The following is a 25,981-nucleotide window of genomic DNA, read 5'->3' as shown; positions in this document are numbered from 1 at the left end:
AAATGAGACGAGATTTACTTATAAACTGCTGATTTATTCATAAAAAAAAGTTATTTTTTATTGTATTAGAAGATTGATAAATCGATTATTAAAATTAATTTTTTACGTTATGCTGTGCTCATAAAAATTATAGTAATATTGGAATAAATTAAATATAGTTGCATTTTGGTAAAAAGTTTCTTAAAAAAAACTCGTGAGCCGAATATCGTATTATCATATAGGCGATTACTCGATTACAACCCTTTGGAATAAATAATTATTTATTTTCTTTTTAAATCAGTTTTCTGCAAATACTGAAATTGTAGGGGGTAAACAGTGAAATAGGTCCCCACTTTTTATTTATTTCATTTATTTACTCCCTCATTGGCTTTTACGTAGGTATGCGAATCTTTGTTTCGTCGGCAAGCCCACAACCAGTCCGGTATGGCCACGTGGGCCGGTGAGCTGTGGGCCCCGCTCTCACATCGAGAAGCTCAACTGGAGCGTCTGATCCTTTGGTCACTACTCACCAGCCAATTTATTTTAATATTTTTAGATCACCCAATAATTTCATGGCTGAATTCTATTGGCTTACGACGAAGACGTTTAAGCGGTTGGTTTAGAAAATTACGCCAACTTGCTAATTATCAGGTTAAATTATTCTAATATTTAGTTAGTTGTATATTAACATACGAAGGAATAATAATTATATTTGATGTTATATAAAATTAAAATATTAGAGTAATAGAAAATAATAAAACGTGTTCAAAATTTTAGTAATATTTTATACTAGTCCAAGATCTTCTAATATAGCGGTGATTATAAAAAATATAAATAAAAACCTTAATAATTTGGCCCAAAGTCAAACTTAGGTCAATTTATACAACTTGGGGAATTTTATTCATCCACGTAAAGAGGAAAATATGATGTCATCTCTTCCCGGGAGGATTTTTTATTTTTTATTTTTTATTTAAAAAAGATAAAAAATGGTAGAATTGCCTCCCGGGGAAGAGTATGACATCAAAATATCTAATAATAATTTACATAAGGATGAAAATAATAACTTTGCAATCTCGCTTAAATTTTAGCTACATTCGAAACTGCAGAAATAATATTTTCTAAAAGAGTCCAATAATTTTAATAACTGATAATTTGGAATCTCGCGAACTCCTTAAAGCATACCATATAGTTTACTTTTATTGTCAATTATATCATAACTTATCGGTATTTATTATTTGACTTTTTTATTATGAATTTAATCATCAAAAATATTTCTAAGTTATAGTTAATTTGATAGCACACGACGAAATAAAGAATATTTCATTAATTTTAAAAATGAAAAAAAAATTAAATATCTGAATTATCTTTCATCAAAAGAATACATGGAGAACGGCTAGATTTAAATTACACCATAAGAATATTTCATTAAGTAAAGATATTTTATTTTTAAAATAACTAAGTATGACTTGGTTGAGGATATTTTTATAATTTTTTAGTATAGTTAACTTAACTCAGAGGTGGTTTAATTAAGTTTAACGAACAGATCTAACAGCGAGGTATTTTCTACACATATTCGTTAGATTATAAGACACGATTTGCAAATAGTAAAATTATAAGATCAAAATTAAAATTTTGTTAAAAGACAGAGTGTTATATGTAAACAAAATTTATTAATAAATAGTATTTCCTTTAAAATTATGTAAAAGAATATGTTAAAAAATAGTTTGTTAATATAACATTGCTGGCTTAATAAAGCTAGACAATGGCAGGTGTTTTATCTCACATGGAAATATTTTATGGGCCTCTGAATCTAATCTTGTACAAAGTGGGTAGTTTGATAGAGATATTTTATAATATAAAAAAAGTTGCCTATCTCCCATCCCTTCATTAAAAGTACATTAAGGAATATATAAAGTGCTAAGTTGATGGTAATGCCATGATGAAGAAGCCCATGCAGCACTAAAGCAAAAACTCTCCTTTTGGTGGTAAACAAAAGGCTCAATTGGAAGAAGCAAGAGGACCCACTGGTTACTTACTTTTGGCTTCTCTTTTTCTTTTTCTTTTTGAGTACTTTCTATCAGTACTTATTTGCTAGAGATATCTCTCTCTTGATAAGTTTAGTTTGATAGAGTTTTTGTTTGAGTTAAGTATATTTAGGCTCTGAATTAAAGTCTATATTTATATAGACATCTTTATTCATTTTTCTTGTGATATTCTAACTCTCTCAACTATCTAATAACCCTCACATTTTTTATTATATTATAATTTTTCTTTTAATTTCCTCTTTCCTCAATCCTCTAATAATATGATCTCCAAAATTTTAAATTTTATTGGGTGCAAATTTTTAATGAAAAAAAAATCTAATAAATAGCTAACTAACATAACGGGCATTTTAAAAGTTTTACATAATTAAAAGAGTATAGTGAGGAAATGGGCAATAATTTATCCCCTTTCTAGGGTTTCATCTCTCTGTTATAGTGTTTATGATATGTGGCTAGCATTATTCAAGGGAATTTTTCCAACTTAATTTGAGAAATTCATATGAACCCAGAAAAGGACCATGATTAGAACTTAGCCCACTTGATTTCATAATTCATATATTGATTCAAAGGAGTATAGTGAGGAAAAATTAACTAAGACTTAGAATAACCTATCTGTTGAATAAGTAATTTTCGCCATCCAACCTACCTTCCTTTTGGTTACATAATATTAAAATAAATTAGAATTAAAATAAAACAAGACTTTATTTTAGAAGAAAGAAAAAAATTATTTTATTTCTAATTTAGTGTTTAGTTGTAAAAAAATAGATAAGTGCAAGAATAAAAATATGATAATTTTTAACTGCAAATATATTTTAATATATTATCAAGTATATTATTGTCACATTTTGTCGTTCAACCAAATATAAAACTACAATATATTACTATATTATATTAGTAAGAAGGCAAATGAATCATTTTTTAGGTCTTTAGATAAGTGAGTGAGTTATTCCAAAAATTTTACTATTCTTTTTTTCACATAGATCTCTTCTCTATTTTGTGTGATATTTTGGCTTTCTCAACCATTTAATTCTCTAGCTCTCATAACAATATTAATAAAAATATCAAAAGACCACGTTACTCTTAATTTTTCTCTCTCTTTTTTTTCTCTTTTTTTCTCTAAAGCTATGCCCACTTGTAGAATAAAGGTCGAATAGGCGTAACTATTATAGTTTTTAATACTAGAAAAAAAGTTAATACTAGTATAAGTTATTTTAATATTTAGTTCAATACTAGTATAAGGAGTAATAATTATATTTGATATGATATAAAGTTGATATTTGAGTTAGAGGGAAACAATATTTCAAAAACTTTCTCGCATTATGAGGGTATGTGGGTTTATAATCTCACACTGGGTGATTATATGGGATTATAACCCTGCACTCAGATATGCACCCGCATTCTGATTATAACTCCGCACTCGGATGTGTGGGTATTACCTCGCTCTGTGTAGGTATGTGGGGTTGCATTTGGAAAAGAGAGAGAAGAAATAGTAATTGAAGCTGATATGACTAATAATTATGTGTTTGTCATCTCCAAAAGTAGAATAATAATATTAGGTTATTAATAAATAATTTTTAAAAAGTTGTATAAAATAAGAGGAGAGAGAATATTAAATTAGTATACTAAAATAAAATAAGATATTATTTAATTACTACACCAGAATAAAGAGGCTTATTTTAAAATAAACATATTCCTATTCTACAAATAAAAGGTGGCTAAAGCAAAAGCAAAGTAGTCCTCAGAGAGTATAAATTGATAGAAAGATACCTTAAAATCAAAAGTAAAATTATGGGGTCAAGATGCTAGAAAAAATAAATAAGAGAGTATATTTAACTAGAAAATAATTTATAGAAGTCTACTATTTTATTTAAATCGGATAGACAAAGGGGAGTGAGAAGTAAATTCTTCAATTTTTCTAGAACTACCTTACTTCCCTCATTTCTATTCTATAAGGAGAGTAAAAAAAAATCACGTTTTTATATATAGTGCATGCAATGATTAATTTCAATAAACACGTTCAATTTTTACCATACACCAATAAATCAAGATTAATTATTAGAAGTTATTCCCCATTAAAAACTTTCATTACTCTCTTTCTTCCACTTCTTATCAACCAAACGCACTCAAAATTTAAGTATAAGGTCATATGTATAATTGAGGGCTTTCAAAGAAAATTCTATGTCCATAGAAGTGCACAAGATACTAACCACATAAAGAGAAGAAGACACAGACAGCTCAGTCCACTTGGAGATGGAAGCATCATCTCCTTCCTCACAAATTTGCTGCCAGGGGGACCCACAAAAATTATGCAATGGGAGCACGCGTTGAATGAGTTCAATGTTTTCTTTCAACAGTTCATGAGTGCATGGATGGCTACATCTTTCAGAAGCTGAGCTTTTTATCAATGATGGAATTGTAGCATAAAAGGTGGGCAGTGAACAGGCTTCCAAAGTTAAGTAAAGGGCATTTCCAGCAGTAGGTACAATGAATGGTGCTTTCAAATATTAGGCTCTCAAAAATCTTAATGGTAAAACAGTCTTAATTAGTGTCATGAAAGAGAAAGCCTTGGGCATATTTCATTTTCCTAGCTCAAGAATACCTACAAATGGACCAAGAGTAACAGTGTGACATCAAGAGTATAATGGTTGTGAGAATATTTTTAAAGTATAAATATATCATACCATCACTTTTTGTAGAATATTTTTAAAGTATCTGCAAGCATAGCAGTGTTCTTAAAGATTGGGAGTTCTAATTCCAACTTAAACAAAGGTCTCCCATTCTCTCCAAAGAAATTTTTGGAGGAAGCAGGTGTGTGACACAAAGGAAAGGGGGTAAAGGAAGGTGAAACCCTGAGACATGCATCATGTAACACAAGCCGAACGACATGCGGAATACCGATTAGCACAAGCAACATGACAGAGATAGAGCCAAAAATTTTAGCAGTTAAGACGATAAAAAGTTTCAACCACATAAACACTTTAACTGATTCCTTGAAAAGAATACAAGGTTGGCCAAATATCGAGCGCCACAAGCCTTATGCAGAACTGAAGAACACAACAACATACCATGACAATAGAAAATATCTTGCTTGATAGAAGATAAACTCACTAAGTTAACCAGTAATTTGTCCCTGGTTGGTGATTATGAAGCTGGTTCAGGGAAACAACTTAGTTCAGAACTTCAGATACAATGATAGTGTGCCATTCAGATGGAAGCAGGAAACACTAGAAGATGACAAACTTTCTTTTCAGTTATTCCACCTGCAAAACATTATTATGCTTAGTAGAAATATATCATTTTCAGCAACAAACTGTCAACCTAATGAATGATAAAGATAACTATAAAATAACTGGAGCTTAGTCCCCACTTCTTCTCCCAGAAAGAAAAGAAAAGAAAAACTAAAAAGAAGATATGTTTCCCATAGTAGAAGATACAATGATACTGCTGACCTGAAAGAGAAAAAACTAAAGAGATGGAGTTACCGTCATTGTGGCATTATTTCTATATAAGCACTTGAAATTCTCATTTAACAGATGGCAACATTGTATAGCCGAAGTGAGAAAAGAACGATAGTAAGAGAACAATATCACAGAGGAAACCACACATGAAATCAAGCAAATGCATATTATCATAAGGCCTTACTGCATCAACTAGTACCCTACTTTCCCTTCTTTTGTAGTTACTGTCGTTAGAAAAAGAGACCTTTAAGCTCCCACATATATGAACCTAACCGTGCTGTTCCTGAACCATTGATTACAGAAAAGAATGAACTTAGTACTTGAGAAGTCCTATTTGTGTTCCAGAACTTCATAAAAATCACACCCAATCAATATTTGCTTTCCAACACTACATAATTTGTCGTCTAAAGAGATCATACAGACCATATCTACAGAGTTCTTAGTTACTTTGTAAGCATTGAATAATACATCACCTAAAAAGGAACTGAATAGGTTGGAAATCAATTAACACAACCAAAGACAGTTGAACCTTTTGATCATGGTTAGGTTTATGGTCCAATAGCTCCATCTACATCAAAGCATCCATAGGCGAATTCCCATGCAGTAGACCAAAATGGGAACAGTACACGTTAGATATTATTAATTAACAATTGATAATAATCTGAATCAGCTTTGCTATAAACGTGTAATTTTGCAACAGCAAGATCTAATATCCTTTTTCTCCCTCTATTGTGCTATGAACATACCTTGCAATTTTCTCGTTCTTTAACAATGGTTCTATACCATTAGATCTTTCACTATAAAAGGTACATCTAACTTATGTTGCAGAAACTTATTCAATTAAGAGCTGATGTGAATTATTTATCAGGATTACAATATCCTAAGGATACTTAAAGCTTTCGGGATTATAGGAGGAAAGTCTATTCATTAGTTGTTACACACAAAAACCTGAACACGGAGATTCCTTTAAAATCTTTCAATCAAAAAATCTTTTAACTCTAGATAACGGACATAACCTAGTGAGAGTGGCCATCTAAAACTCTTGTACTCTTCAATCCTCTACTCACCTACTTCACTTGTTCTGGTGCCAAGTGACAGATTTTCTAGAAAAAAAAATGTCAACACATTCAGAATTAAGGAAGGGCAATGAGAATATGAAAATAAGGGATTGTGTGGCTATAATTTGGGTAAAATATGAACCGACTCCTAGGACTGGACAACTTTATATAGACCAATATGTAAATTTGGCAAAAGGATTCAAAACACTGTAAATCCCTAAATTAGCTCTCTCATGACCATATCAGTTAGGCAAATTTGTCATCTTTTTCAACTCCGAGACATTGTAGAGTCTTTATGTGTTCACTGGCATGGCAGATACACACATCCAGATTTACACTTGCTTGATAAGAACACCATCCAAACTATCATGAACATGGTTGGTAGATGGATAAGAATATCTTGAACTAGTTGATTATAATTCAAATAATATGCATGTTCACTTGATTGCCTATCCATGCCAATAAATTTCACAATATTGGTGGCTTCACTTCCCAAGTATTGGTTCAGCACTAAAATGTATAAAAGATTGAACTTTTGTAGTCCTGCAATTCACAACAAATGCGTGAAGCGTTTTAATCAGGATAATTCTTAAGGAAATCTCCAGAGCATCCACACTAATTAGGTTATAAAATTGCTAGCTCTGCTGACAAATATGCCAGGAAAAGTGAAAAACCAAAGATAGTTTCCTTTCCAAGATCAAATATAGACATCACATTCAAAGATCAAACCTGGCATCATATACTATAGAGAATGAAAGCTTTCAATCTCAAAATTTCAGTATTCCTACCACAACAAGAGTCTCTATCTTAAACGTTGTGGTTATAACTAAGGAGCTGTTTGGTTTGAAGTTTTTTATAAATACAGTGGATGTTAAAAGATTGCATCTAGCATATAACTTAACCCATCTCTTTCCTCATTCAATTTTCAACAGAAATTTAATTTTTTATTTCAACTGAAATTTAATTTTCTTTTAGTTGAGAATATAGTTGCAGTCTTTTGTTTCTAAGAAATACAACAAAATACTTATAATTATAATATCAAAATAGTATTATAAAATACAAAAATCAAATAATTATTTACCAGGTATATTATTATGAAATACAACAAACCAAACATACGTTTAACAAATACAGCATTATAAAATACAATCAACCAAACAATTTATTTGTTTCTCTAGAAATAACATCTAGAGAAACATGTATATCTAAATACAACAAACCAAACAGCCCCTAAACCTCTTGCATATAACCCATCAGTTCTTGTAACACAATCATTTATAAGGGATACAAAAGGGGAAACTTGATAAAATATCAATTTGTGATAACTTCCTAATCTAGATATAAATGCAAAGCACTATCCCCAATTTCTTCAGCAGCATGTAATTCTAGAATATATATATAAATAGTTATAAGCAGGCCGGGATGAAGCTACTATTTGAAGTAATAGGAAGATTCAGATAAACCCTAATCCCTAAACAAGAAACAAGATCCAAATTTTACACGTAAACAAAAAAGACAAGGAACTGATCAACTATAGAGAAACGAAGCGCCCAAAGTTATCATCATTTTCCACAAAAGAAATCCATTCCCCTAAAAGAAGAATCATATGTACCCCGAAAAAAAATAGAACTGCAGCAAAAATCTCCATCTGCATCAGATAACCCAAAAATCGACCAAATACCCATTTAAAAACTAGATCTTTCCCCTCGACACCAGTATGGGCGACGACCCAACTCAGATTTTTCGAGAAACACAAGAGCATCAAACAATAACGATTTAAACAAAGGCAAGAAGATACCTTTCTCCGGTGATTGGATTCCCTCTCAGTGATGGGTGGAGCCGGGATCGGATTGGTAGATGCGGTTGTACGCGGCCTCGCCGACGAGGTAGATCCCGAAGGCGACGAGGGCGATGCCGAGCCCCGGGGTCGCGTGGCGGAGTTGGTTCGTCACCATCGGATGCTTCCTCCACTCGTCTCGCCGCCGGAAGAACTCCCCCGTTGGTCCCAATGGCTTCCCCATCTCTCTCCCTCTCTTCCGATCTCTAAGATTCTTCGAACGAGACTTGGATGCAAGTATTCGATCTTTTTCAACAATCAAATCAGGCCTAATAATAGAGATGGCCCGTTGCAAAATTGGGCCTTTAATAGGCCTATGAGCCCATAATTGCAAAGTTAGCCTTTTAATGCAAAGTTAGCCCATATACATATGGCCATTGGGCCTTGACCAGATTGGGCTTAATAAATATTTGTGGGGTACTATGGTAAAATCACAGGGAAAAAAATTCAGTTTACCATTTTACCCCCGAGCCAAAACTTCTACATAGAATACCTCGACGTTTCAGACACGACTTTTGGCGAGAAAAGACTAATATGCCCCTAGGTTACTTAATCCACGTTCAAAGTTTAGAAAGAAAAAGGAGATGTTTAAATTGATTAAACTTCCTTCTAAATCTTGATTAAACTTTCCCAATGGTACACAGATTCACCTGGGAGTTATTGGTCTAAAAATATATCAATTTGCCTTAGATAAAACTCAAAAAAGTATACATACTATTATATATATATATACTTTGTTGGGATGTGGAACAAGTGTGCCTCACACTCACACTCACACTCACACTCACTTGACCAATCCTTCCACCTCCCAAGGTTCTGGTTACCCTGCAGTGATGCATAAACCAAGTTGCACTCATGGATTCTCTCCAAGATGTAACCTCTCATAATGCAACTTGATCTTGATCTTGCTCACAAAAAGAGGGGGGAGAGAGAGAGAGAGAGAGAGAGAGAGAGAGAGAGAGAGAGAGAGAGAGAGAGAGAGAGGGACTCATTGCTTTTGATGATTGCAAGATTAGAGGACTTCTTTGTGGCATTCAAGGAGTACAACTGTAGTATAGAATGTTGGTTTCTATGTTTTTTTCCATAAAAAATGAACACTTTGCTTGCCTCAGTTGTGAGTTGATCCGCAAAGTAATGCTCATAAACTTCATTGATTGAGGACAACAATCATATAAAGGCAAGAACTGTGATGTGTGTGTATATTATAAATTATCGCTCATTAAAGTCTGAATCCAAAAAGGATAAGAAAAAAAAATTAAGGTTTTCTACTTATGTTGGTTTGCTACAGTTCGATCATAATAGTGGAAGTCTTTTTGCGTTTATCTCAAATACAATCTGAAGTTAGGTGGTGAGAATCTAATAGGAGGACTTGCCTAGAGTCGAACTGCGTAAATCTTAGTTACTATTTTGTTTCGATTTATTTCATTTCGGCCGAGTGTTTTCTTATTGATCATTTTCGCAGACACAACAAATAAATTGTTTGAAACTATCAATTTCTGGATCAATTTGATCAAAGTGGCTAGCTTGCAAGTTATAAATTCATTCCAGTTCTTGGAATAGCTTGGAAGCTTCCCCCATTCCAGCTGACCATCCTTGATAACTCAGCCTCACTTATTAAAGTTAGGTGAGCAAGAAAGAAATAAATGATTGTATCTACCTGCCCCAACCTGTCATTCTGTCTTCTCTGAAATTATCCAAAGTTTGATTGCAAAGAGCCAATTTGTTGTGCATTATTCCAGTTACAAGAAAGTAGGCAACAATCCTGAGTCAATTTTTGTAGCTTGTAAGTAAGTATTAGACTAGTACTACAGTGTTGTGTTCTTTTGGATCACTTCAGATGGCAAGCGAACCCTAATGGAACCGGAGGATCCGAATACCGACCCGCAGATATCCGGTCGAAGATCCATTTGTTTGCAGATTCAGTGTAATGAACTCCATCCCAATTGATTCTTTTCAGAGGATCCTTGCATGATTTTCCTAGTAAAACATCAATGCCATTGATGTTAGCGGTTTTGCCGCACCTCGCGGTCGCATTAAAGTTGTATTTACCGCCCCCGAATCCGCAACAAGCTCTAAGTGGATGCTCAAATCCTGAAATGATCTGAAAATTCTTAGCATATGTATAAAGAATAAGAATCTTCTTTAAACCTATATAATCTTTGAAGGAATAACCAGCTTAATAATATAGTACCACCTCAGTGCATAAGTCTTAGATCTTCCCTTGATTCCAGATCACATTTCCTTTACACTACATCAATAGAAAATAAATTTTGAAAGAAAAAGATTGAAGAACTCTTACCATACTCCTTAGCATGCCTAAACAGTGAGTACTTGACCGAGAAAATGTCGACTAACGTAATCGCCGCGAGAGGCAGATCCTTTCTGATTTGGATCACTGTTTCATTGAGCATCTTGTTAAATTTTCTAGCCAGATCGTTGAATGAAATGCTGCATCCGATTCGATCGAATTGCGTAGGTTTGAGTTGCAGCTGGACAAGAACATAAGGCAAGCAGCCTAGGGGACCAGTGTTATGAATCCAGAAGTACCTCCCTCCTATTCTATATATGCTCTGCAATACTAATTGCATTAGTTCATACTACTGAATGGAAGACATTGCACAGTATGACATACATACCTTGATCACTTCAGAGAACTCTTTCAGAGCACTTGGGAGATACTCTTCCACTGATTTGTTGAGGAAATATAGTGCAGTGAGATCATTCTGCCCGATATCGATCGTATACAATGCTTTCGAGAAGTAGTACTCTTTAGGCATCAAACCTTTGAAAATTCCACCTATGTGCAATCCATTTGCAACAAAAGCACTGATAAATTTAGAACATTACAACCAAGTTACTGTTAAAAATAAAATAAAAGAATAGTGGCTCGCCTTGTTTGTAGACCAATTGAGACCTCCACTTGAACTGCAAGAATTGCTTCAGTTGCACATCTAGAGAGAAAGGGCTATAAGAACCGAGAGGAAGTATCGAATTCTGCGGCGAAATCGTCGATAATGCGGTGGCGAAGTTCGCACCATGGCTAAAGTTTGTGCCTAGTGAATCCAGGTATGAGCTAACACGAGGCAATCCAAGTCTTTCAGCTGAAATTTTTTTTCAACACTCCATCCATTAGAATATGATGATTAGATGCACTAGTGGTATCAGATCAGGCTAATGTGCATCACCAACAAAACCATAATAGCCACTAATTCATATGGCATGATACTTGCAAGCAATGCAACTTCGCATTCACACTGTGATTGCTTGACAATTGCCATATCTACTCAATTACCAACTAGAGTACATAGTCAATAGGATAAGGTTGAGATGAATTCGCACCGATGAAGTCGATGATGAGGCGGCCGTCGGAGAATCTTCCGGCCGGGTACCTGAAGAAGGTCTCTCCATATGGTAGAGTGACAGGGCCAATTGAAAAGGAAGAGGAGAGGCCGCCGGTGTCGGAATTCGAGTCCCCGAGGTTGAAGATGGCTGGGAAATTGCATTGAGAGGATGAAACAGGGAGGAAGAGGAGAAGAAATGGGTGAAGTAAGAGGAGGCCAAGAAGAAGAGGTCTCATAACTGAGTAGTTACCGGTAGCTGGAACAGAGCAAAGGAGGTTGTTTTGGTGGTTGAGTCAGTTTATATAGAGAGATAAAACAGTAACATTAGAAGAGAAAATAAAAATAAAAAAGGATTCAATTGATCTTTTAAGATTAAAAACCATCATATCTGCTAAAAGTTTAAGTTTTTAGAGTAGCTTATGAGTTACTATCAAGAGGTCTTAAGCCCGATTAAAAAAAAATCATCGTTCTCTATCGGCTTAAATTTTGAAACCAGAATATCCTCAATTTGAATTCCAAAAATCTATTGCAGTGATCATTATCCTTGCAACAAAACTAAAAACTCATGGTGCTAAATGGTAAACCCCCAACCCCAAAAGGAAGCAAAAAGAAACTAATAACCACATGAAACTTAGGGTTTTATTGACCTTTCTAGGTCAATCTTGCCAAACTGCTCCTGGAATTGGGGCTGAACATGGGCCTAGACACCAGATCTAAACTGCAGAATTTCTTTTTTTTTTAAAGACAAGTTGACTAACAGCAAAAGGAAGTTTAGTTTGACTTGGCCAATCCTCACATCTACAATTAAATTTTTGCTTCTCTAAAGGTTTTGCCAAGACCCACCAATGATGTGATTTGTTTGCACTCTAGTTCACCCATCAATATAACAAGTACGAATATAAAAACTATATATATGAGAGGAGAGTTGAGTGGCAGTGAGAGAGAGTTGTGAGTTGTGACAGCGAATAGTTTGAGTGGCATCAAGAAAATCCTAAGCTGAGAGTTTCCAACCAAATTAGCCCTCTTTTAAAACTTATTTTTCTAAGTAAAAATTACCTTAAATTTAATACTAAAATAGATCTACTGCACTGTCGCCCTATATAAAACGCTAAAGTTTTCAGTATTTTATATCTATCATCTTTTTCTAATTATTCACATATTTTCTTTCAATAAAAATGTTGGTCATATTAGCGGATAAAACGCTTAACAGTTTAGTATTTTTGTTACGACTAGAGTGAAATATAATCTTTTTGATATTAAATTTTTGGTATAATTTATTTGAGTAAATAAAGTATAAAAGAGGTGTAATTTGGTCAAAATCTCCCTGGCCTGTTCTTGCTTCTTTAAAATCAAGTCCTCCTCATCTTGTGATGAGATGTCGTATTCCAATAACTTGGACAATGTCGGTGCCGTATTCCTTTTTTTTTCTTAACACCTATCTAGCGTTGTTTATTCTCTCTCTCTCTATATATATATATATAGAGAGAGAGAAGAGAAGGTTTATGTACCCAAAACTTTTAAAATATTATAATCACTATTAAATTCTTTAAAAAATTATAGTTGTCACTAAATTTTTTAATACTAGTATAAACTATTATACTTAATGTGATATAAGGTTGAAATAATCATTTGATAAATAATTAAATATTATTTAGAATAGATGGATGAAAAGATGAGAGAGAAAAAAAGTGAATAAAGAAATAGCAATAGTATTATTGAGATTAATGGTTATTTATTTTCTATAATAATATAAGAATGCTTATATCAGAATACTAGTTAACGAGGGCTAAATCATTTGGTTTACTCGCTAATTTATCGCATTAGGGGCATAATCTAGGACATTAGCGGCACACGATAAAGTAATGCCATTTTGGCGGCTATTTAAGAAGTCGGCATTTACTTCTTATATTAAAAGGGATGTACGAAGGTGACGTTATCCTAATCGACCATTTGGCGTATAACACCCTATATTTTTATTATTTATAAATCAAACTCTATAATTTAGCGAATATAGATGTTTTACTCTTTAAATGACTAAAATGCCCTTATTATATGTTAGGTTTAGTTTAGTTGGGTTGGGTAGAGTTAGGTTATGGATTTAACGATAAAGTATTTTCTGCGCATATTCACTAAATTATAGAGTTTTAATTTATAAATAATAAAATATAGGGTGTAAATCATAATTAGAATTCTTTTTATATATATAGCTGCCGATGGAAATTTTTATAATAATCTTTTTGACTCTTTTAGAATTATTGTTATATTTATGTTTTTTTATTTTCTTTTTATTTCAATAGTAAAATATAAAATGTAAGACATAAATTTCTTTTATTTCAATAGTAATTATAATATTCTAAATAATATATTAGTAATTATGATATCCTTCCCCATATTCCTTCGATTTCATCGTTAGAAGCTCTGTGGTGGTCACTCCCGTCTGCCTGAAATATATTTTACAACTAAACACGTATTTATGTATATTCTAATTAAACCCTGTATAAAATAAGTCAGGTCACAAATTATACACAAAATCTGATCGCATGTAGAATGTAGAGAGGTCCGGTCGTATAAAATTATGCACGTTCTGTAAATAAATTTTTTATTATAATTAACATACTTAACTACAATTTAGTAGCTAAACATAAATTTTATTCAAGATACTCATTAGAGTTATAAATACACTTAATTTATATGTGATAGATGTGCACAAAATAATTCTTAAAACAAAAATCTTTAGCCACTAACTAAATGAACCTTACTTTAGGGGCACTCTATACTTAGTTATTATATTCCACATATCATAATGTACTCTTAATTGCATAGAAAAAAATAAAATAAAAAAATAAACAAGTGGTCCTCATATTTGAAGTGACATGGAAGAGTACAAACTCTCAATTGATGATAGAAAATAATTTCAAAGTCAACTCCCCAATGAGGTTGTTTTCAACCTTTCATGACAGCATATTAGCACGCCTCAAATCTTGTCAAAAGACAATTGGAAGACATTTTTTTTTTATAGATTTCTTTTTGAATGCTATCAAGATGTGCTGGAGAAAGAGAACCTAAAGATTTCACATTGACAAAATGCCTAATTTACATACATGGAAAATTAGATTCTAATTTATGTACCTAGGTTTAAATTTAGTTTTATTTGTATCATTTTACCGCCCGATGGTTTAGACTAAAATATAATCGTTGTTTTTTTTGTCGTAAATAATTGAATAATATTTGTGATTCATCTAAAAAATGATAAATATATTGAACAGATATATGATTTTATTATATCTTTGTTATCGGTATTTTTTTAAATGTGTTAGAGAGCATTAAATACTAGTTTTAATTAATAATAAGGATGCTAAGTGATAGAAATAAAACTAAAGTGGGGGTAAAATAAATTTATGCCTAACCAAAAAGGGGGATAAACTATAATTTCCTCTGTTGAATGTTTTAATGCGACATGTAATTTTTAACATTATTAATTTATTAGGCTTTTTAGATAGTTGTCTTAAAAAACTTTTAAAATATTAAATTACTATTTATTCTTAAAAATATCATAGTTGCCACTAAATTATAAATATCGAATGAATTTTTAAATAAGAGTAAATTACAAATTATAAACTACTTTCTAAACTTAAATCCTAAACTTAAAAATTATAAAAAATTTATAGAAAATTTCTCACCATAATACATATTAAAGTATTAGAGTTGCACTTATCCACACTAACATATGCTTCAAATTTAAAATAAAATACACTCTTAATCTCTTCTATCTCTGATCTAAGATAATAAGTCTCAAATATAAGTTAAAATCTAGGTATCACAATATAGCTTCCTTAAATATTCATCTGTCTAATATGGGTACAAGATTAATATTTACTCATTGATTATTAATACTATATGAATCTTATGGTAATGTATACTTTTTCTATTAGTTTAGATGAATAAAAGAGTTAACAATTTAATATTAGTCTAAACCACACAGAGTAAAATGATGAAAATAAAAATTCAGTGTGATAGTTTGATTTTAGGCGTAATTACATGAGTAATTTGTAATTTATACATTGGTCTTATGCTAATTGATGGAATGACATTTTTTAAAAGAATTCAAAACTATTTCGATGATAATTATAATATTTTAAAGTGGCTATTATAATATTTTAGAAAATTTCAGTGATAATTATGTTAAAATTTTCTAATTTATTATGCCCGAGTAGAATAGGATAGAATAATTCTAGACATTTGGTGGATCGTTTTAGTATCCATTAATAAATTAGTAGAGTCTATGAGAATCCTAATCTAGAACTTAGTAGATGTTAGAGTCACTTTAAGTAGGATATGATAATAAGAAATATAACTAGATGTGGATTATCCGAATGAAATCTATTAAGATGAATATGGATCTTGAAAGCATATTGGTTTATTCCTCGTTATAAAATAACAAAAAATTTATTTACATTTCATTGTACTAGTATAATAAGTAAATTATCATAGAATATATTTTAGTCATTTATGAAAAAATATTTATTTTTTATGTCATATTAAGTGTAATAATTACACAGCTATAATGATACAAGGCAAAGCTCAAAATGCAAGAAAAATAAAGAAAATGAAACAAAGATTATGTCGTTCGAACGCGGTTTGCTTATTGATTAATCTACATAGCTTAAGGGCTTCGTTTGCTATAGATAGAGTCCTTAATTTGATAAATAGTATCAAGTCTCACACCATAAGACAGATATAATCTAATCCAACCATTAAGTTAACTTAACCATAGAATCAAAAGTTAAAAAGATCATATTAGAAAAAAGAGTTGAGTAATTTAGGTGAACATAAAAATATCATTTGAAATGAAGGAAACATTCTACTTAGTATTCTATCCCGTCAAATATCTGTTAATAAAGTGAAGGCTTAAGTTATAATATGACCAAAATGTAGGCTTAACAACTATGTCTTTGAACTAATACCTACTCATGAAAAAAATAATTGAAAAGACTTCTGCATGACAGCATGTTGATTCTTTTTTGAACTATTTATAGGTTTTACCTTCATTTTGATTCATATTTGAACAAAGGATTGATTACACTCATCTATGTATTGATTAGGTAATTAATCACCCTCACAGATTCCAAAATTTACTTACATGGTCTCAATCTGTCACATATTGAATAGAACATGACATGCATGTATGAGAGAGCAAACCAAAGGCAGGGACTGCATATGCTCAGTGCACCAGACACAGGAAAACAAAAGATTTCATCTGAAATGTATATGAATTTCAACTGTGATGGCATCTATTTCCAACTTGCTAGTGTCTTATGTTCTCATTAAATTTCTAACCACATCACCCACAAGAACTTGTATCGATTATCTTCAAGTAGCCTTCTTACTAACTCTCTTATTCTATTATTCACCCACCATTGGAAATGGCCAAACCTCAAGAGAGAACATGGGAGGCTTTACTTTTGCACCAGAGGACCTCAAAACCAGCAAATGGAAAGCAATTAGCTCTATACTAGAAGAATGGATTTGTGGAGCATGTACAGAAATTTTGATGCATTTTGAGGCCCAAACTCCTCTGTTTCTTCAGTCATTTCTTGAATCTGCTTTCTGCTTTTGACTTCCCACATTGTCCAAACAATGAAAGACAGCGGGACTTTCTTGATCTTACATGCACTCCTTTCGTCATCTGATATTGGCAAAGAACTTGGTCAAGTTGCTAGTCTTATGGTGCGATTGAAAGATATAGATGGAGCAACAAACTTTAGTTTCCTACCTTTCTTTCATGTGAATTGTGTGTTTTCCAACAAAAGAAACCATTGCAACCAGGTCCAGACTCGTAACCTCTGTAAAATTCACCACAGTTTAAACCCAGGTAAGTAAAATAAGTGAGGATAAATTGGAGATGGTACTGAAATCTGTTGAAAACTGGATGATTACAGTTTGCACTGGGAGACGATATTTAACTCTTGATTTTGAAAAAGGAGCTCACTCATTACATAAGCCAAAATAAGCCAGGCCCAATGAGTAGGTCTTCAACCTGCTAACTTGTCTACAAATGCCAGGATCTAGCACTATCTGATATTTAGATCGACAGACAACAATAACACTAGTGAATTCCTGTCAAATAAACTCTAATCCTTAAATTATTACGCATGGACAAACATTAGGAAAAGACTTATGGTTGACAATTCTAACATATTAGATCTTAAAACCTCAAGGCATAAATTTATTAGAGAGCAAAACAGCAAAACTGGCTGTCTATGTATTAGCAAGATGATTATGAGAATTTCATGGAAGCTCAATAGACCCAAGACGTTAATTGGAATTCAGCACTAGATTAGTCAGCATTCTCTGAGAGCTAAATGAATGATGAAATAAATGATGCAGCAGCTTTAATTAAGACTGCAAGAAGTAATGAAAACTTACAAGTTCTCTTGGTCAAAATTGGCTTTGTAGCTGTTGCTATGCAACAAACTTGGTGAAATGGCATATCCGTTGGTTCTTACTCCTGTTTGATCTTTCTGGCATCCATGATTATGACTAATTTTTAAAGCTTTGATCTCATGATTCAACTCCTCTTCCCAATGATTTGAGGATTCATCAAGTGATACGGATGACTTATTTTGATTGCGACGAAGACCATTTTGTGGCAGAACTTGATTCTTCTCAGGTTTCAAACGACTTACCAATCCAGGTGTATACTTCTCCGCAGCTTGGAGCCATGCACTCTCCAGCCTTTGCTCATCAATAGCTGCGGCCTTTGTCGTTTGCGCTGAAACTTCATCTAGTCTGGTGCTAGGTTCTCCACTGTTTCCTTCAGAAAGGAGCATGGGGACACCAGCAACCAGAAAGCGTTCACCTGCTGTGGGAAGGTTGTCACATTTTTCGAGTGCTCTCTGCAGTGTTCTTTCTGAATTGTCCAAACTTCCCCTAGGCAAGTTAGAGGATCCCTTGACCCTGTCAGTATTGGATGACCCAGTCAATAACTCAGATTGTACTCTTCTTTCTTTGTCCAAGCATCTTAGCTTTTCTGCCAGGTTGTTCGCTTGAGATTCTTGCTCTTGTCCCAGTCCCTCAGAAAAAATGTCAGGGTTTAGGCTTATTCTAACCTCCACGCATTGTCTCAAGACCATCTCCATTGAATTTGTGATACTGCTCAAGAATCTCTCAGCTCTACACTTTATATTACCATCTTCAAATGCTACCAGAGCAATTAAGGCACCTGAAAATAGTGGGCAGTGAAACTCCTAATAATGAAGGAAGGTCATAATGGCACAAGTGAAAGAGAAGTGACATCAAAGTTAAATGTATAAAAAGAGCTTAAGGAAAGGTATAGCAGTTATCCAAGATGATGTGCAATTTGTCATTTGGACTGTGATTCAACATGCCCCTTGTCGTCCAGTTGGGCATCTAGGTACATTTTTTTATTAAAAATTTTCTATTTCCATCAATAATCATCAAATCAACTTTAATCTCTGTGCATGTTCATTATTCATATTATATTATAGAAGAATTACAAAATTCTTATTTGTATAAAGACTACATGAAACATTATAACAAACAATACTATCAGTAAATGAGTTTTAAAAATTATCGGCAATATTTAGTGCAACATTCTCGTATTTTTCTTATACCAATAAATAAAATCTTTGATTCCCCTCGTCATACTACATTCAACTAAATATTAGTTTTAATTATTAAATTATTATCAATTAACATTATATATTAAATGTTATTATGTATTCAATTATATTACAAAATATTTAATCATAATATAATGTGTTCAATCATTATTATTAGTTTTAATGAATGCTTCACTCATATTATGTGTTGATAATATTTATATTTAACTGTTGCTTTATTTTTAATAAAATAAGTTGTTTGCAAAAATAATCTAAAGATAAAACACTATAATGTATGTTTTAATCCACATATTTAAATCAAAAATCAAATATTAATATACCGAAGACCCAAAAACATATCTAGATATCTTAAAATTTTATTATAAATGTGTACCACTGGCACGCCCTGTACCAATAATGGCACAACCATCATTGCTTCTTTCTATAAGTTGTTTGTACAACAATATTAGTCCCCCTTAAGATTTCTACTTCATAATTACAAATAGGTATGTCGCTGAATTATTTCATACTTCAAGTAATGTTCACCTCCTTACGAATTTAGAGAGCAAGAAGAGAAGAAAATGCTTGTAAGATCGATTAAGTTGCACAACAATTATATGAGCATAGCACATGTACAGTAAACAGAAGTATCTAAAGATGATAAGTGGTTCTAGATATCAAGGCATTACAATGCTTGTGTATGCATGTGGGACTCAATTAGGGATGACCAAGTATACTTTTTTGATGTAGAAAGTGCAAATATGTATCTTTTATTTTATGATTTGCGCCTTCATCAACATAAATTATTCTCTATTTCCATTTATAGTTCTTCTAAAATTTGTACACTAGTTTAATATCATAAGGAATTGAGAAAAGCAATCCCATAATCCACTGTCTGATACATAATTCCATTATATTTAATGCCTCTAAAATCTACAATAGGGCACTCATCTTGAATACATTGATTCAAACATTGTCCACAATAGGAATTACCGAGCCAATCGAATCATGACTTGATTAAGTAATAAAGGAGATTCTCTTTATCTGTAATAAATAAAATAAAATAAAAAAGTAGCCACCGGGTGAACTAATGTCCTCACTCATACACTCTTACTCCGTAGATCCAAAATATGATTTACAATGATATTGTTGACCACATACTACATAAATGATGGTAATAGATAACATAAAAAGCATGATTGTTGGTCGTCAAGAACTAAATATATTCCCAAGGACAGGTACAAAGATGATGAAGCAATAGAAGTGTGAACAGGCAAAAAAAAAATTAATAAGGTCATCTACATGTAAAATCTACTAGCAGGCAATAGTTAATAGGATTGAAGTAAATATTACCTTCACTTCCGTTGATTGATATTAGCCTTCCATGATCAGAAAGCAATTGCCTTAATGTCCTCGAATGGCATCTCTCAACACACCTTCTCCAAATTTCAGCTAGTTTGTCTGGGTTTGAACATTTGACAGTTCTCTTCTCAGAAGATTCACATTCACTTATCCGAGCAGAATCTAGTATGGTTTTATCAATAGATCTAAAGTTTGCAGAAAACACTTCACAATCTTTCTCATTTGTCTGCATCCTATATGACGAAGAAAGGCCATTGGGGCTTGAACGCCCGTTGGTTGCTATGGAATCCAAAGTTGATTTTGTTTCCTGAAGCATGTGTAAAGGATGAGAAGAGTTCCTGCCAACAGAGGAGTTTCTGACTATTTCTGTTGCACTATCATTAGTCTTTTTAGCACTCTGTTTGCTGCTACTGTTTGATTGATTTACTTCTGAATTCTGACCACCAAGCTGTAGTAGAGCTGCAGTAAACCATGTAGATCGCTCACTCGAAAGCCTTAGCTGCTTTTCAGCATCAGAAAGAATCTTTAATGCTTGTTGCAGTCTCTCCAACTCAGCTTCAGTCACTACAGAAGATACCCATAGGAAAGGAAATAATATGGGAGCTCAGTTATCCCAGAATATTAATGGCAACAGACAATTATATATGTGTATAACCAAAGAAGTACACAAATGGAATAAGAACTTGAATATTGCTACTTGATAAAAGAGTATAAGCATACATATGAGCTGAACTCGGCCATGGATAGAAAGAGGAGCAGGTTAAGATTTGTAAACTAAAGACAAAAAAAAATCTTGCATCTCAATTACTGCAAGATAGAAAGTGTCAGGTAGGAACAGTCAATAGTTTGCAGATCAGCACCATCAATAATTATGAGGAAATAAAGCAATCAATTACATCTTTAATAAACTGGCATTTCTGGGCAGCAGAAATTTGTTGAAGATAAAGCTATTGTCACAGAACTTCTCAAGCTCCAAAACGAATGAACTAATGCGGCAACCATCAGAAGCATCTTATTAACATCTTCAAGATTGGTTTTTAATAGGATTATTTTCCTCTAGAAGATCTGATGAATGATCGAATCAAAACTCATTTTAGGATGACAATTCAGCATCCATAAGCAGCACTACATGGACAAATGTCTGCACCTGACAGGCTCATCAACAACAAAACAACCACCCCAACCTAACCCTAGAAAAAGGAAAAAATAGGAAAAAAAAGAAAATGCATATAAACATAATAAAAAGTTTAACTACACCCTTTTCTGTAAACATGCCCCAGTGAGATTATGCATCAGGATGAGATTCCTCGTATGTAATGCACTATTCTAAAAAGCACCAGGTTTAGGGAAGAAAGCATGTAGTATGATGGAAGTACTCACAACTTCGCCCACAAAGTGCTGTACCACTGCATCTAGAGTTGGCTAACCGGTGAGTGCCGGCAATAATGTCCATTATCAGCCCAGCTAACTGAGACATCAATGCCATTGGATCAACACCAGAATCCATCAAATCTCTGGATCTTTTTACTGTTTCAGCAGTGTCTGAAGACATAGCCATCTCCAGAAGGTCAAGTAACTTCTCATCTGAGACAACACCAACCTGGAGTTTTATATTATAGAGTGTGAGAAATGCTGCAGAACAACATGTGCACCTACTGAGAACCATCTTAAGCTCCTTCCAGAAAGTAACTCAACAAATCTTGTTTTTTTGGAAGATTAAGATAAATAAATCAGTGGGTATTTGTAATAAAATAACACATATTGGCAAATCAGTATCTTAGCTAAAAAAAATGTTCTATCAAGAATCTATCAATTAATTAAGTAGCCCCCACCATGTTGAACCATCACTAATATTCTAGGATCTGATTATCTTGCCAATTATCCATATATTAGGTCATTATCACTCACTGCAGGCTTGGCCGCTAGTTAAGCTAATACAAAAGGCTTCCAAATAAGCAACAACTAAGTGGTATCTTGAGCCTAATGATGTAAAAGAAAGGAGCCATAAATGTAATTAGTAAAGAATTTGGAGAACAAACTTACTAGATCATTTACAAGAGAAGTGGTTATCTTTCTGCCCAGCAAACTCAGTTGGTCTAACATGGTTTCTGCATCCCGTAATGATCCATCTGAATTCATAGCAACTAAATTTAAAGCATCCATTTCAACGTCAAGCTTTTCCTCAAGAGAAATTTTTCTCAGCCGACACACTATATCAATATCCTTAAGTTTGGAGAATGTGTACTTTTGACACCGTGATGTGATGGCACGTGGCAAGTTGTCCGGATTGATTGTTATGAATATGAAGACAACACGTGGTAATGGCTCATCAATAAATTTTACAAATGTTGACCACATTTTGGAAGATACCATGTGGCACTCATCAATAACAACAATTTTGTATCGTGAGTAAGTTGTAGCTGCTGAAATATTTTTCAGTAGGTACCTAACTCTGTCCATTCCATTCTTGTTGGTAGCATCAACTTCAACCAAATCTGCTGCATTTCCACTGAAAATGTCAGTACACTCCTTACAAAATCCACACGGTTTGTTCTCCTCAACAGCCAGACAACTTAGTGCTGCTGCAAATACTCTTGCACTTGATGTTTTCCCTGTCCCACGAGGACCTTGAAACAAATATGCAGGTGCTATTCTTCCTCTTGAGATGGCATTACTAAGTGACTGAGCAACAATTTTCTGGCCAATTATCTCATCAAAGGACTTTGGTCTATACTTTTGGCTCAAGCTTCTCTCTTCTCGCATCTCTGAATCAAATCCTCCACGTGTGGCTAGTTCCATTCCCTCCTGGCTTTTACAGCTTGACCATCTCCTTCCATCCAACCGGCTCTGTGCTTCCAAATTAAGTTCCCCAAAGTTAGTAGAAAGCTCATCGCTTGCTGAATCTAATGCTGAACGACCTCCATCACAGCTATTAACCAGTAGAGGTATTCCTTGAGAAGATTTCTCCAGATACTTGTGTTTGTTGAAATCAGATGACCTCTTCTTATTATACAATTTCTGGCTACCACAAAGGATGCTACTGCCTTTTCTCCTTAGAGTATCAGATAGAGAAGGAGAATAACAACCTCCACATCCCCTATCTTTGGTTCTCTTTGACCAATAACAAGGACCACATCCTTGAGTCCTTGGTAGAGCTGGTTGATCCGATTCATCGCCATCAAAAGAAGTAGTTCCATCTGATGAACCAACAGTACTCGGTTTCCGGCATCCATATCTATAATAGGAGCTAGTTGATGCAGGAGTACAAGAATGAGATGACTCCTCTCTTCTAGCAGTTTTCAGGATCTTGGAGGAATTTGACCAATTGCCACATCCAGATCCAGAGAAGAGCGGTGACGCAGAGTGAGAAAGGTAACCAGCTTTTCGTGCAAGTTCATGAGTCAACTGGCGTATATCCTCAGAGGTGCAATTCTCAGTATCATCAGACTGATCATCTGAGTTAATAATACCTAAGGAGCTGGATGGGAGATCCACCAACTTTTGATTCACCAAACGCTTACTTGCTTTTTTCTCCAAAATTGACCTTCTTCTCAACCTTCTAACAGTTCTTTTGACTGAAGTCTCAGAATTCGAGCCTTCAATGTTGTAAATGTTCATAGGAACTTCAAGATATGTGTCACTCTTGGATTCTACATCCTGAGGACTGCTTACACTTTCTGGACTTCCAGCAACCGATACTTGCAAGCTATCCTCATCTAACTTTATTCCACTGTCACTAGATTTGCTAGAATGATGCCTCCAATTATAGAGATAAACTTTTTTCCTTTTGTTTTCACTTCTCAGAGGTAATACAAGAGACTCCGCACTACCTTTTTTCTTTTTATTCCCTCCAACACCATTTCCAGATAAAACAGTGGAAGTTGCAGCAAGAGATTTAGAACTCAGAGGGGACCTCCAAGATGAACATGTTTCAGGGTCACGCAAGAAGCGTGCTTTCTGGAGGGCAGTAAGCTCCTTCTTCAAGTGAAGCTCACTCGGACCAACACAACCTTCCACCATTATGTACCTATACAGAAATTGTTACATTATCAGACGGTAAAAGTTAAAAATAGGGTCAAAGTATGAAAAAAAAAAAGATATAGAAGAAATCACCATCTCCTAGATATGAGAGATCATAGTCGAAAGAAAATGATGATGTCTGAAGATAGGAATTAAAACTGTCTCTAATTCAGATTCATTGTTAAGACTCATAAGATCCATAGAAGTAGAGTATTCATGAAGATCCAAATAGAATGCACAACATCATGCTGATTTAGCACAGGATACAATGCCAAGCCACCAACGTATGATTGGTGGGGCGGCATACCAAGTTCAAGTACATGAAATATACGTTTGGATCTTATCACTGATTACATACTACTAAGGTCCAAGAGTAACAAAATTATCATAATTAGGACCACATGAAGAAATCTTTCGGTAGTTGACATGAAATTAAACGTAGAAATTTCTCCAGAGTAATTATAAAAAATAAAAATAAAAACGGAATGGGCATTGCAAATTACGCACCAGAGCAACCACAAGCAGCAACGTTCACCACCGCTACCAACCACATTGAATCAGAAAAGCATCTCCCACCCATGCATAGCCATCAGAAACCGAAATGGGTTTTCGATTCAGCAACAAATGAAGCCGAAAACCTCCTGCATTGTAGCATCAAAAGATCATTTTTTTTTTCAAATGATCAAGCGGTAGGAGAAGAAAATGAGGCACCTTTTGAGAGGAAAATTACCTAAAAATCTCCCGAATTGAGAGAAAAGAAACAAATGTGATCGAGAGCGAGAGGGTATAGAGAGAGAGAGACGAAAGAAGAGATCTTGGAATGGTGGAAAAAAATTTCACAGTGGAGAGCATGTGGATGCTTTGGTTTTATGGTATTAATTATTAATTTTAGGGTTTTGAGCTGGCGCCCCCGCACGCGCCGAAATTAAAACTTTCCCCCCCAAATCCGCCGAGATTCTCACCAAATTTCTTTTTTTCTTTTGCCCCTAACGAAAATTTCTCACTAGATTTTGGTAATAACATTGTTTAAATGCCCAAAATCATCTCTCTTTCTTTTCCTTTTTCTTTTTTGTTTATTTCTATTTAATTTTTGGGGATTTTGTTATGATATTTTTCTTTAATGCTCATACTCTAAAGTTGAAGAGGCACCAAATTCGAATACCAATATTCTTACTTGCCATAAAATCTTAAAGATTCCATTAATTTCTCTATAATAAATATTTAAAAAATCCTAAATTAGGTTCACATTAGCATTAGGGGTC

The 25,981-nt window shown here is 33.6% G+C and overlaps 3 protein-coding genes across 3 annotated transcripts; all 3 read right to left on the bottom strand.

The window, feature by feature from the left end:
• Nucleotides 1-4,964: 4,964 nt before the first annotated feature.
• On the bottom strand, nt 4,965-8,619 carry LOC140801932 (NADH dehydrogenase [ubiquinone] 1 beta subcomplex subunit 3-B-like). The gene is made up of 2 exons (XM_073157323.1): nt 8,336-8,619; nt 4,965-5,281 (listed from the first exon to the last, which is right to left on the bottom strand). The coding sequence occupies exon 1, from the start codon at nt 8,556-8,558 to the stop codon at nt 8,361-8,363; it is 198 nt and encodes a 65-aa protein (XP_073013424.1). The 5' UTR covers nt 8,559-8,619; the 3' UTR covers nt 4,965-5,281; nt 8,336-8,360.
• A 1,455-nt stretch (nt 8,620-10,074) lies between these two features.
• LOC140801973 (GDSL esterase/lipase At3g26430-like) lies at nt 10,075-11,993 on the bottom strand. The gene is made up of 5 exons (XM_073157376.1): nt 11,714-11,993; nt 11,266-11,475; nt 11,011-11,171; nt 10,674-10,944; nt 10,075-10,465 (listed from the first exon to the last, which is right to left on the bottom strand). Exons 1-5 carry the CDS (start codon nt 11,949-11,951, stop codon nt 10,203-10,205), a joined length of 1,143 nt encoding a protein of 380 aa, XP_073013477.1. The 5' UTR covers nt 11,952-11,993; the 3' UTR covers nt 10,075-10,202.
• Nucleotides 11,994-16,966: 4,973 nt separating this feature from the next.
• Nucleotides 16,967-25,578, bottom strand: LOC140802452 (protein STICHEL-like). Its single transcript, XM_073157992.1, has 8 exons — nt 25,450-25,578; nt 25,227-25,360; nt 22,743-24,726; nt 22,080-22,299; nt 20,691-21,263; nt 18,142-18,937; nt 17,489-17,558; nt 16,967-17,401 (listed from the first exon to the last, which is right to left on the bottom strand). The coding sequence occupies exons 3-8, from the start codon at nt 24,717-24,719 to the stop codon at nt 17,303-17,305; spliced, it is 3,735 nt and encodes a 1,244-aa protein (XP_073014093.1). The 5' UTR covers nt 24,720-24,726; nt 25,227-25,360; nt 25,450-25,578; the 3' UTR covers nt 16,967-17,302.
• Nucleotides 25,579-25,981: the final 403 nt, after the last annotated feature.

Source organism: Typha latifolia, chromosome 15 (assembly GCF_019914945.1).
Source record: "Typha latifolia isolate L0001 chromosome 15, TyphaL0001v2, whole genome shotgun sequence".
In the NCBI taxonomy this organism is placed as follows: Eukaryota; Viridiplantae; Streptophyta; class Magnoliopsida; order Poales; family Typhaceae; genus Typha; species Typha latifolia.
This window is presented reverse-complemented; position numbering and strand designations above follow the sequence as displayed.

Bases quoted from the DNA above. Each gene is read 5' to 3' on its own strand.
- LOC140801932 (XM_073157323.1), bottom strand. From the start codon at position 8,558: ATGGGGAAGCCATTGGGACCAACGGGGGAGTTCTTCCGGCGGCGAGAC.
- LOC140801973 (XM_073157376.1), bottom strand. From the start codon at position 11,951: ATGAGACCTCTTCTTCTTGGCCTCCTCTTACTTCACCCATTTCTTCTC. The intron at 11,172-11,265 runs GCGAGCCACTAT...GATTGCACATAG, and splicing joins TCAATTGGTCTACAAACAAG to GTGGAATTTTCAAAGGTTTG. The intron at 10,466-10,673 runs GTAAGAGTTCTT...AGATCATTTCAG, and splicing joins TAGGCATGCTAAGGAGTATG to GATTTGAGCATCCACTTAGA.
- LOC140802452 (XM_073157992.1), bottom strand. From the start codon at position 24,719: ATGGTGGAAGGTTGTGTTGGTCCGAGTGAGCTTCACTTGAAGAAGGAG. The intron at 18,938-20,690 runs GTAATATTTACT...CACTATTTTCAG, and splicing joins ATCAATCAACGGAAGTGAAG to GTGCCTTAATTGCTCTGGTA. The intron at 17,559-18,141 runs GTAAGTTTTCAT...TGAATTTTACAG, and splicing joins AATTTTGACCAAGAGAACTT to AGGTTACGAGTCTGGACCTG.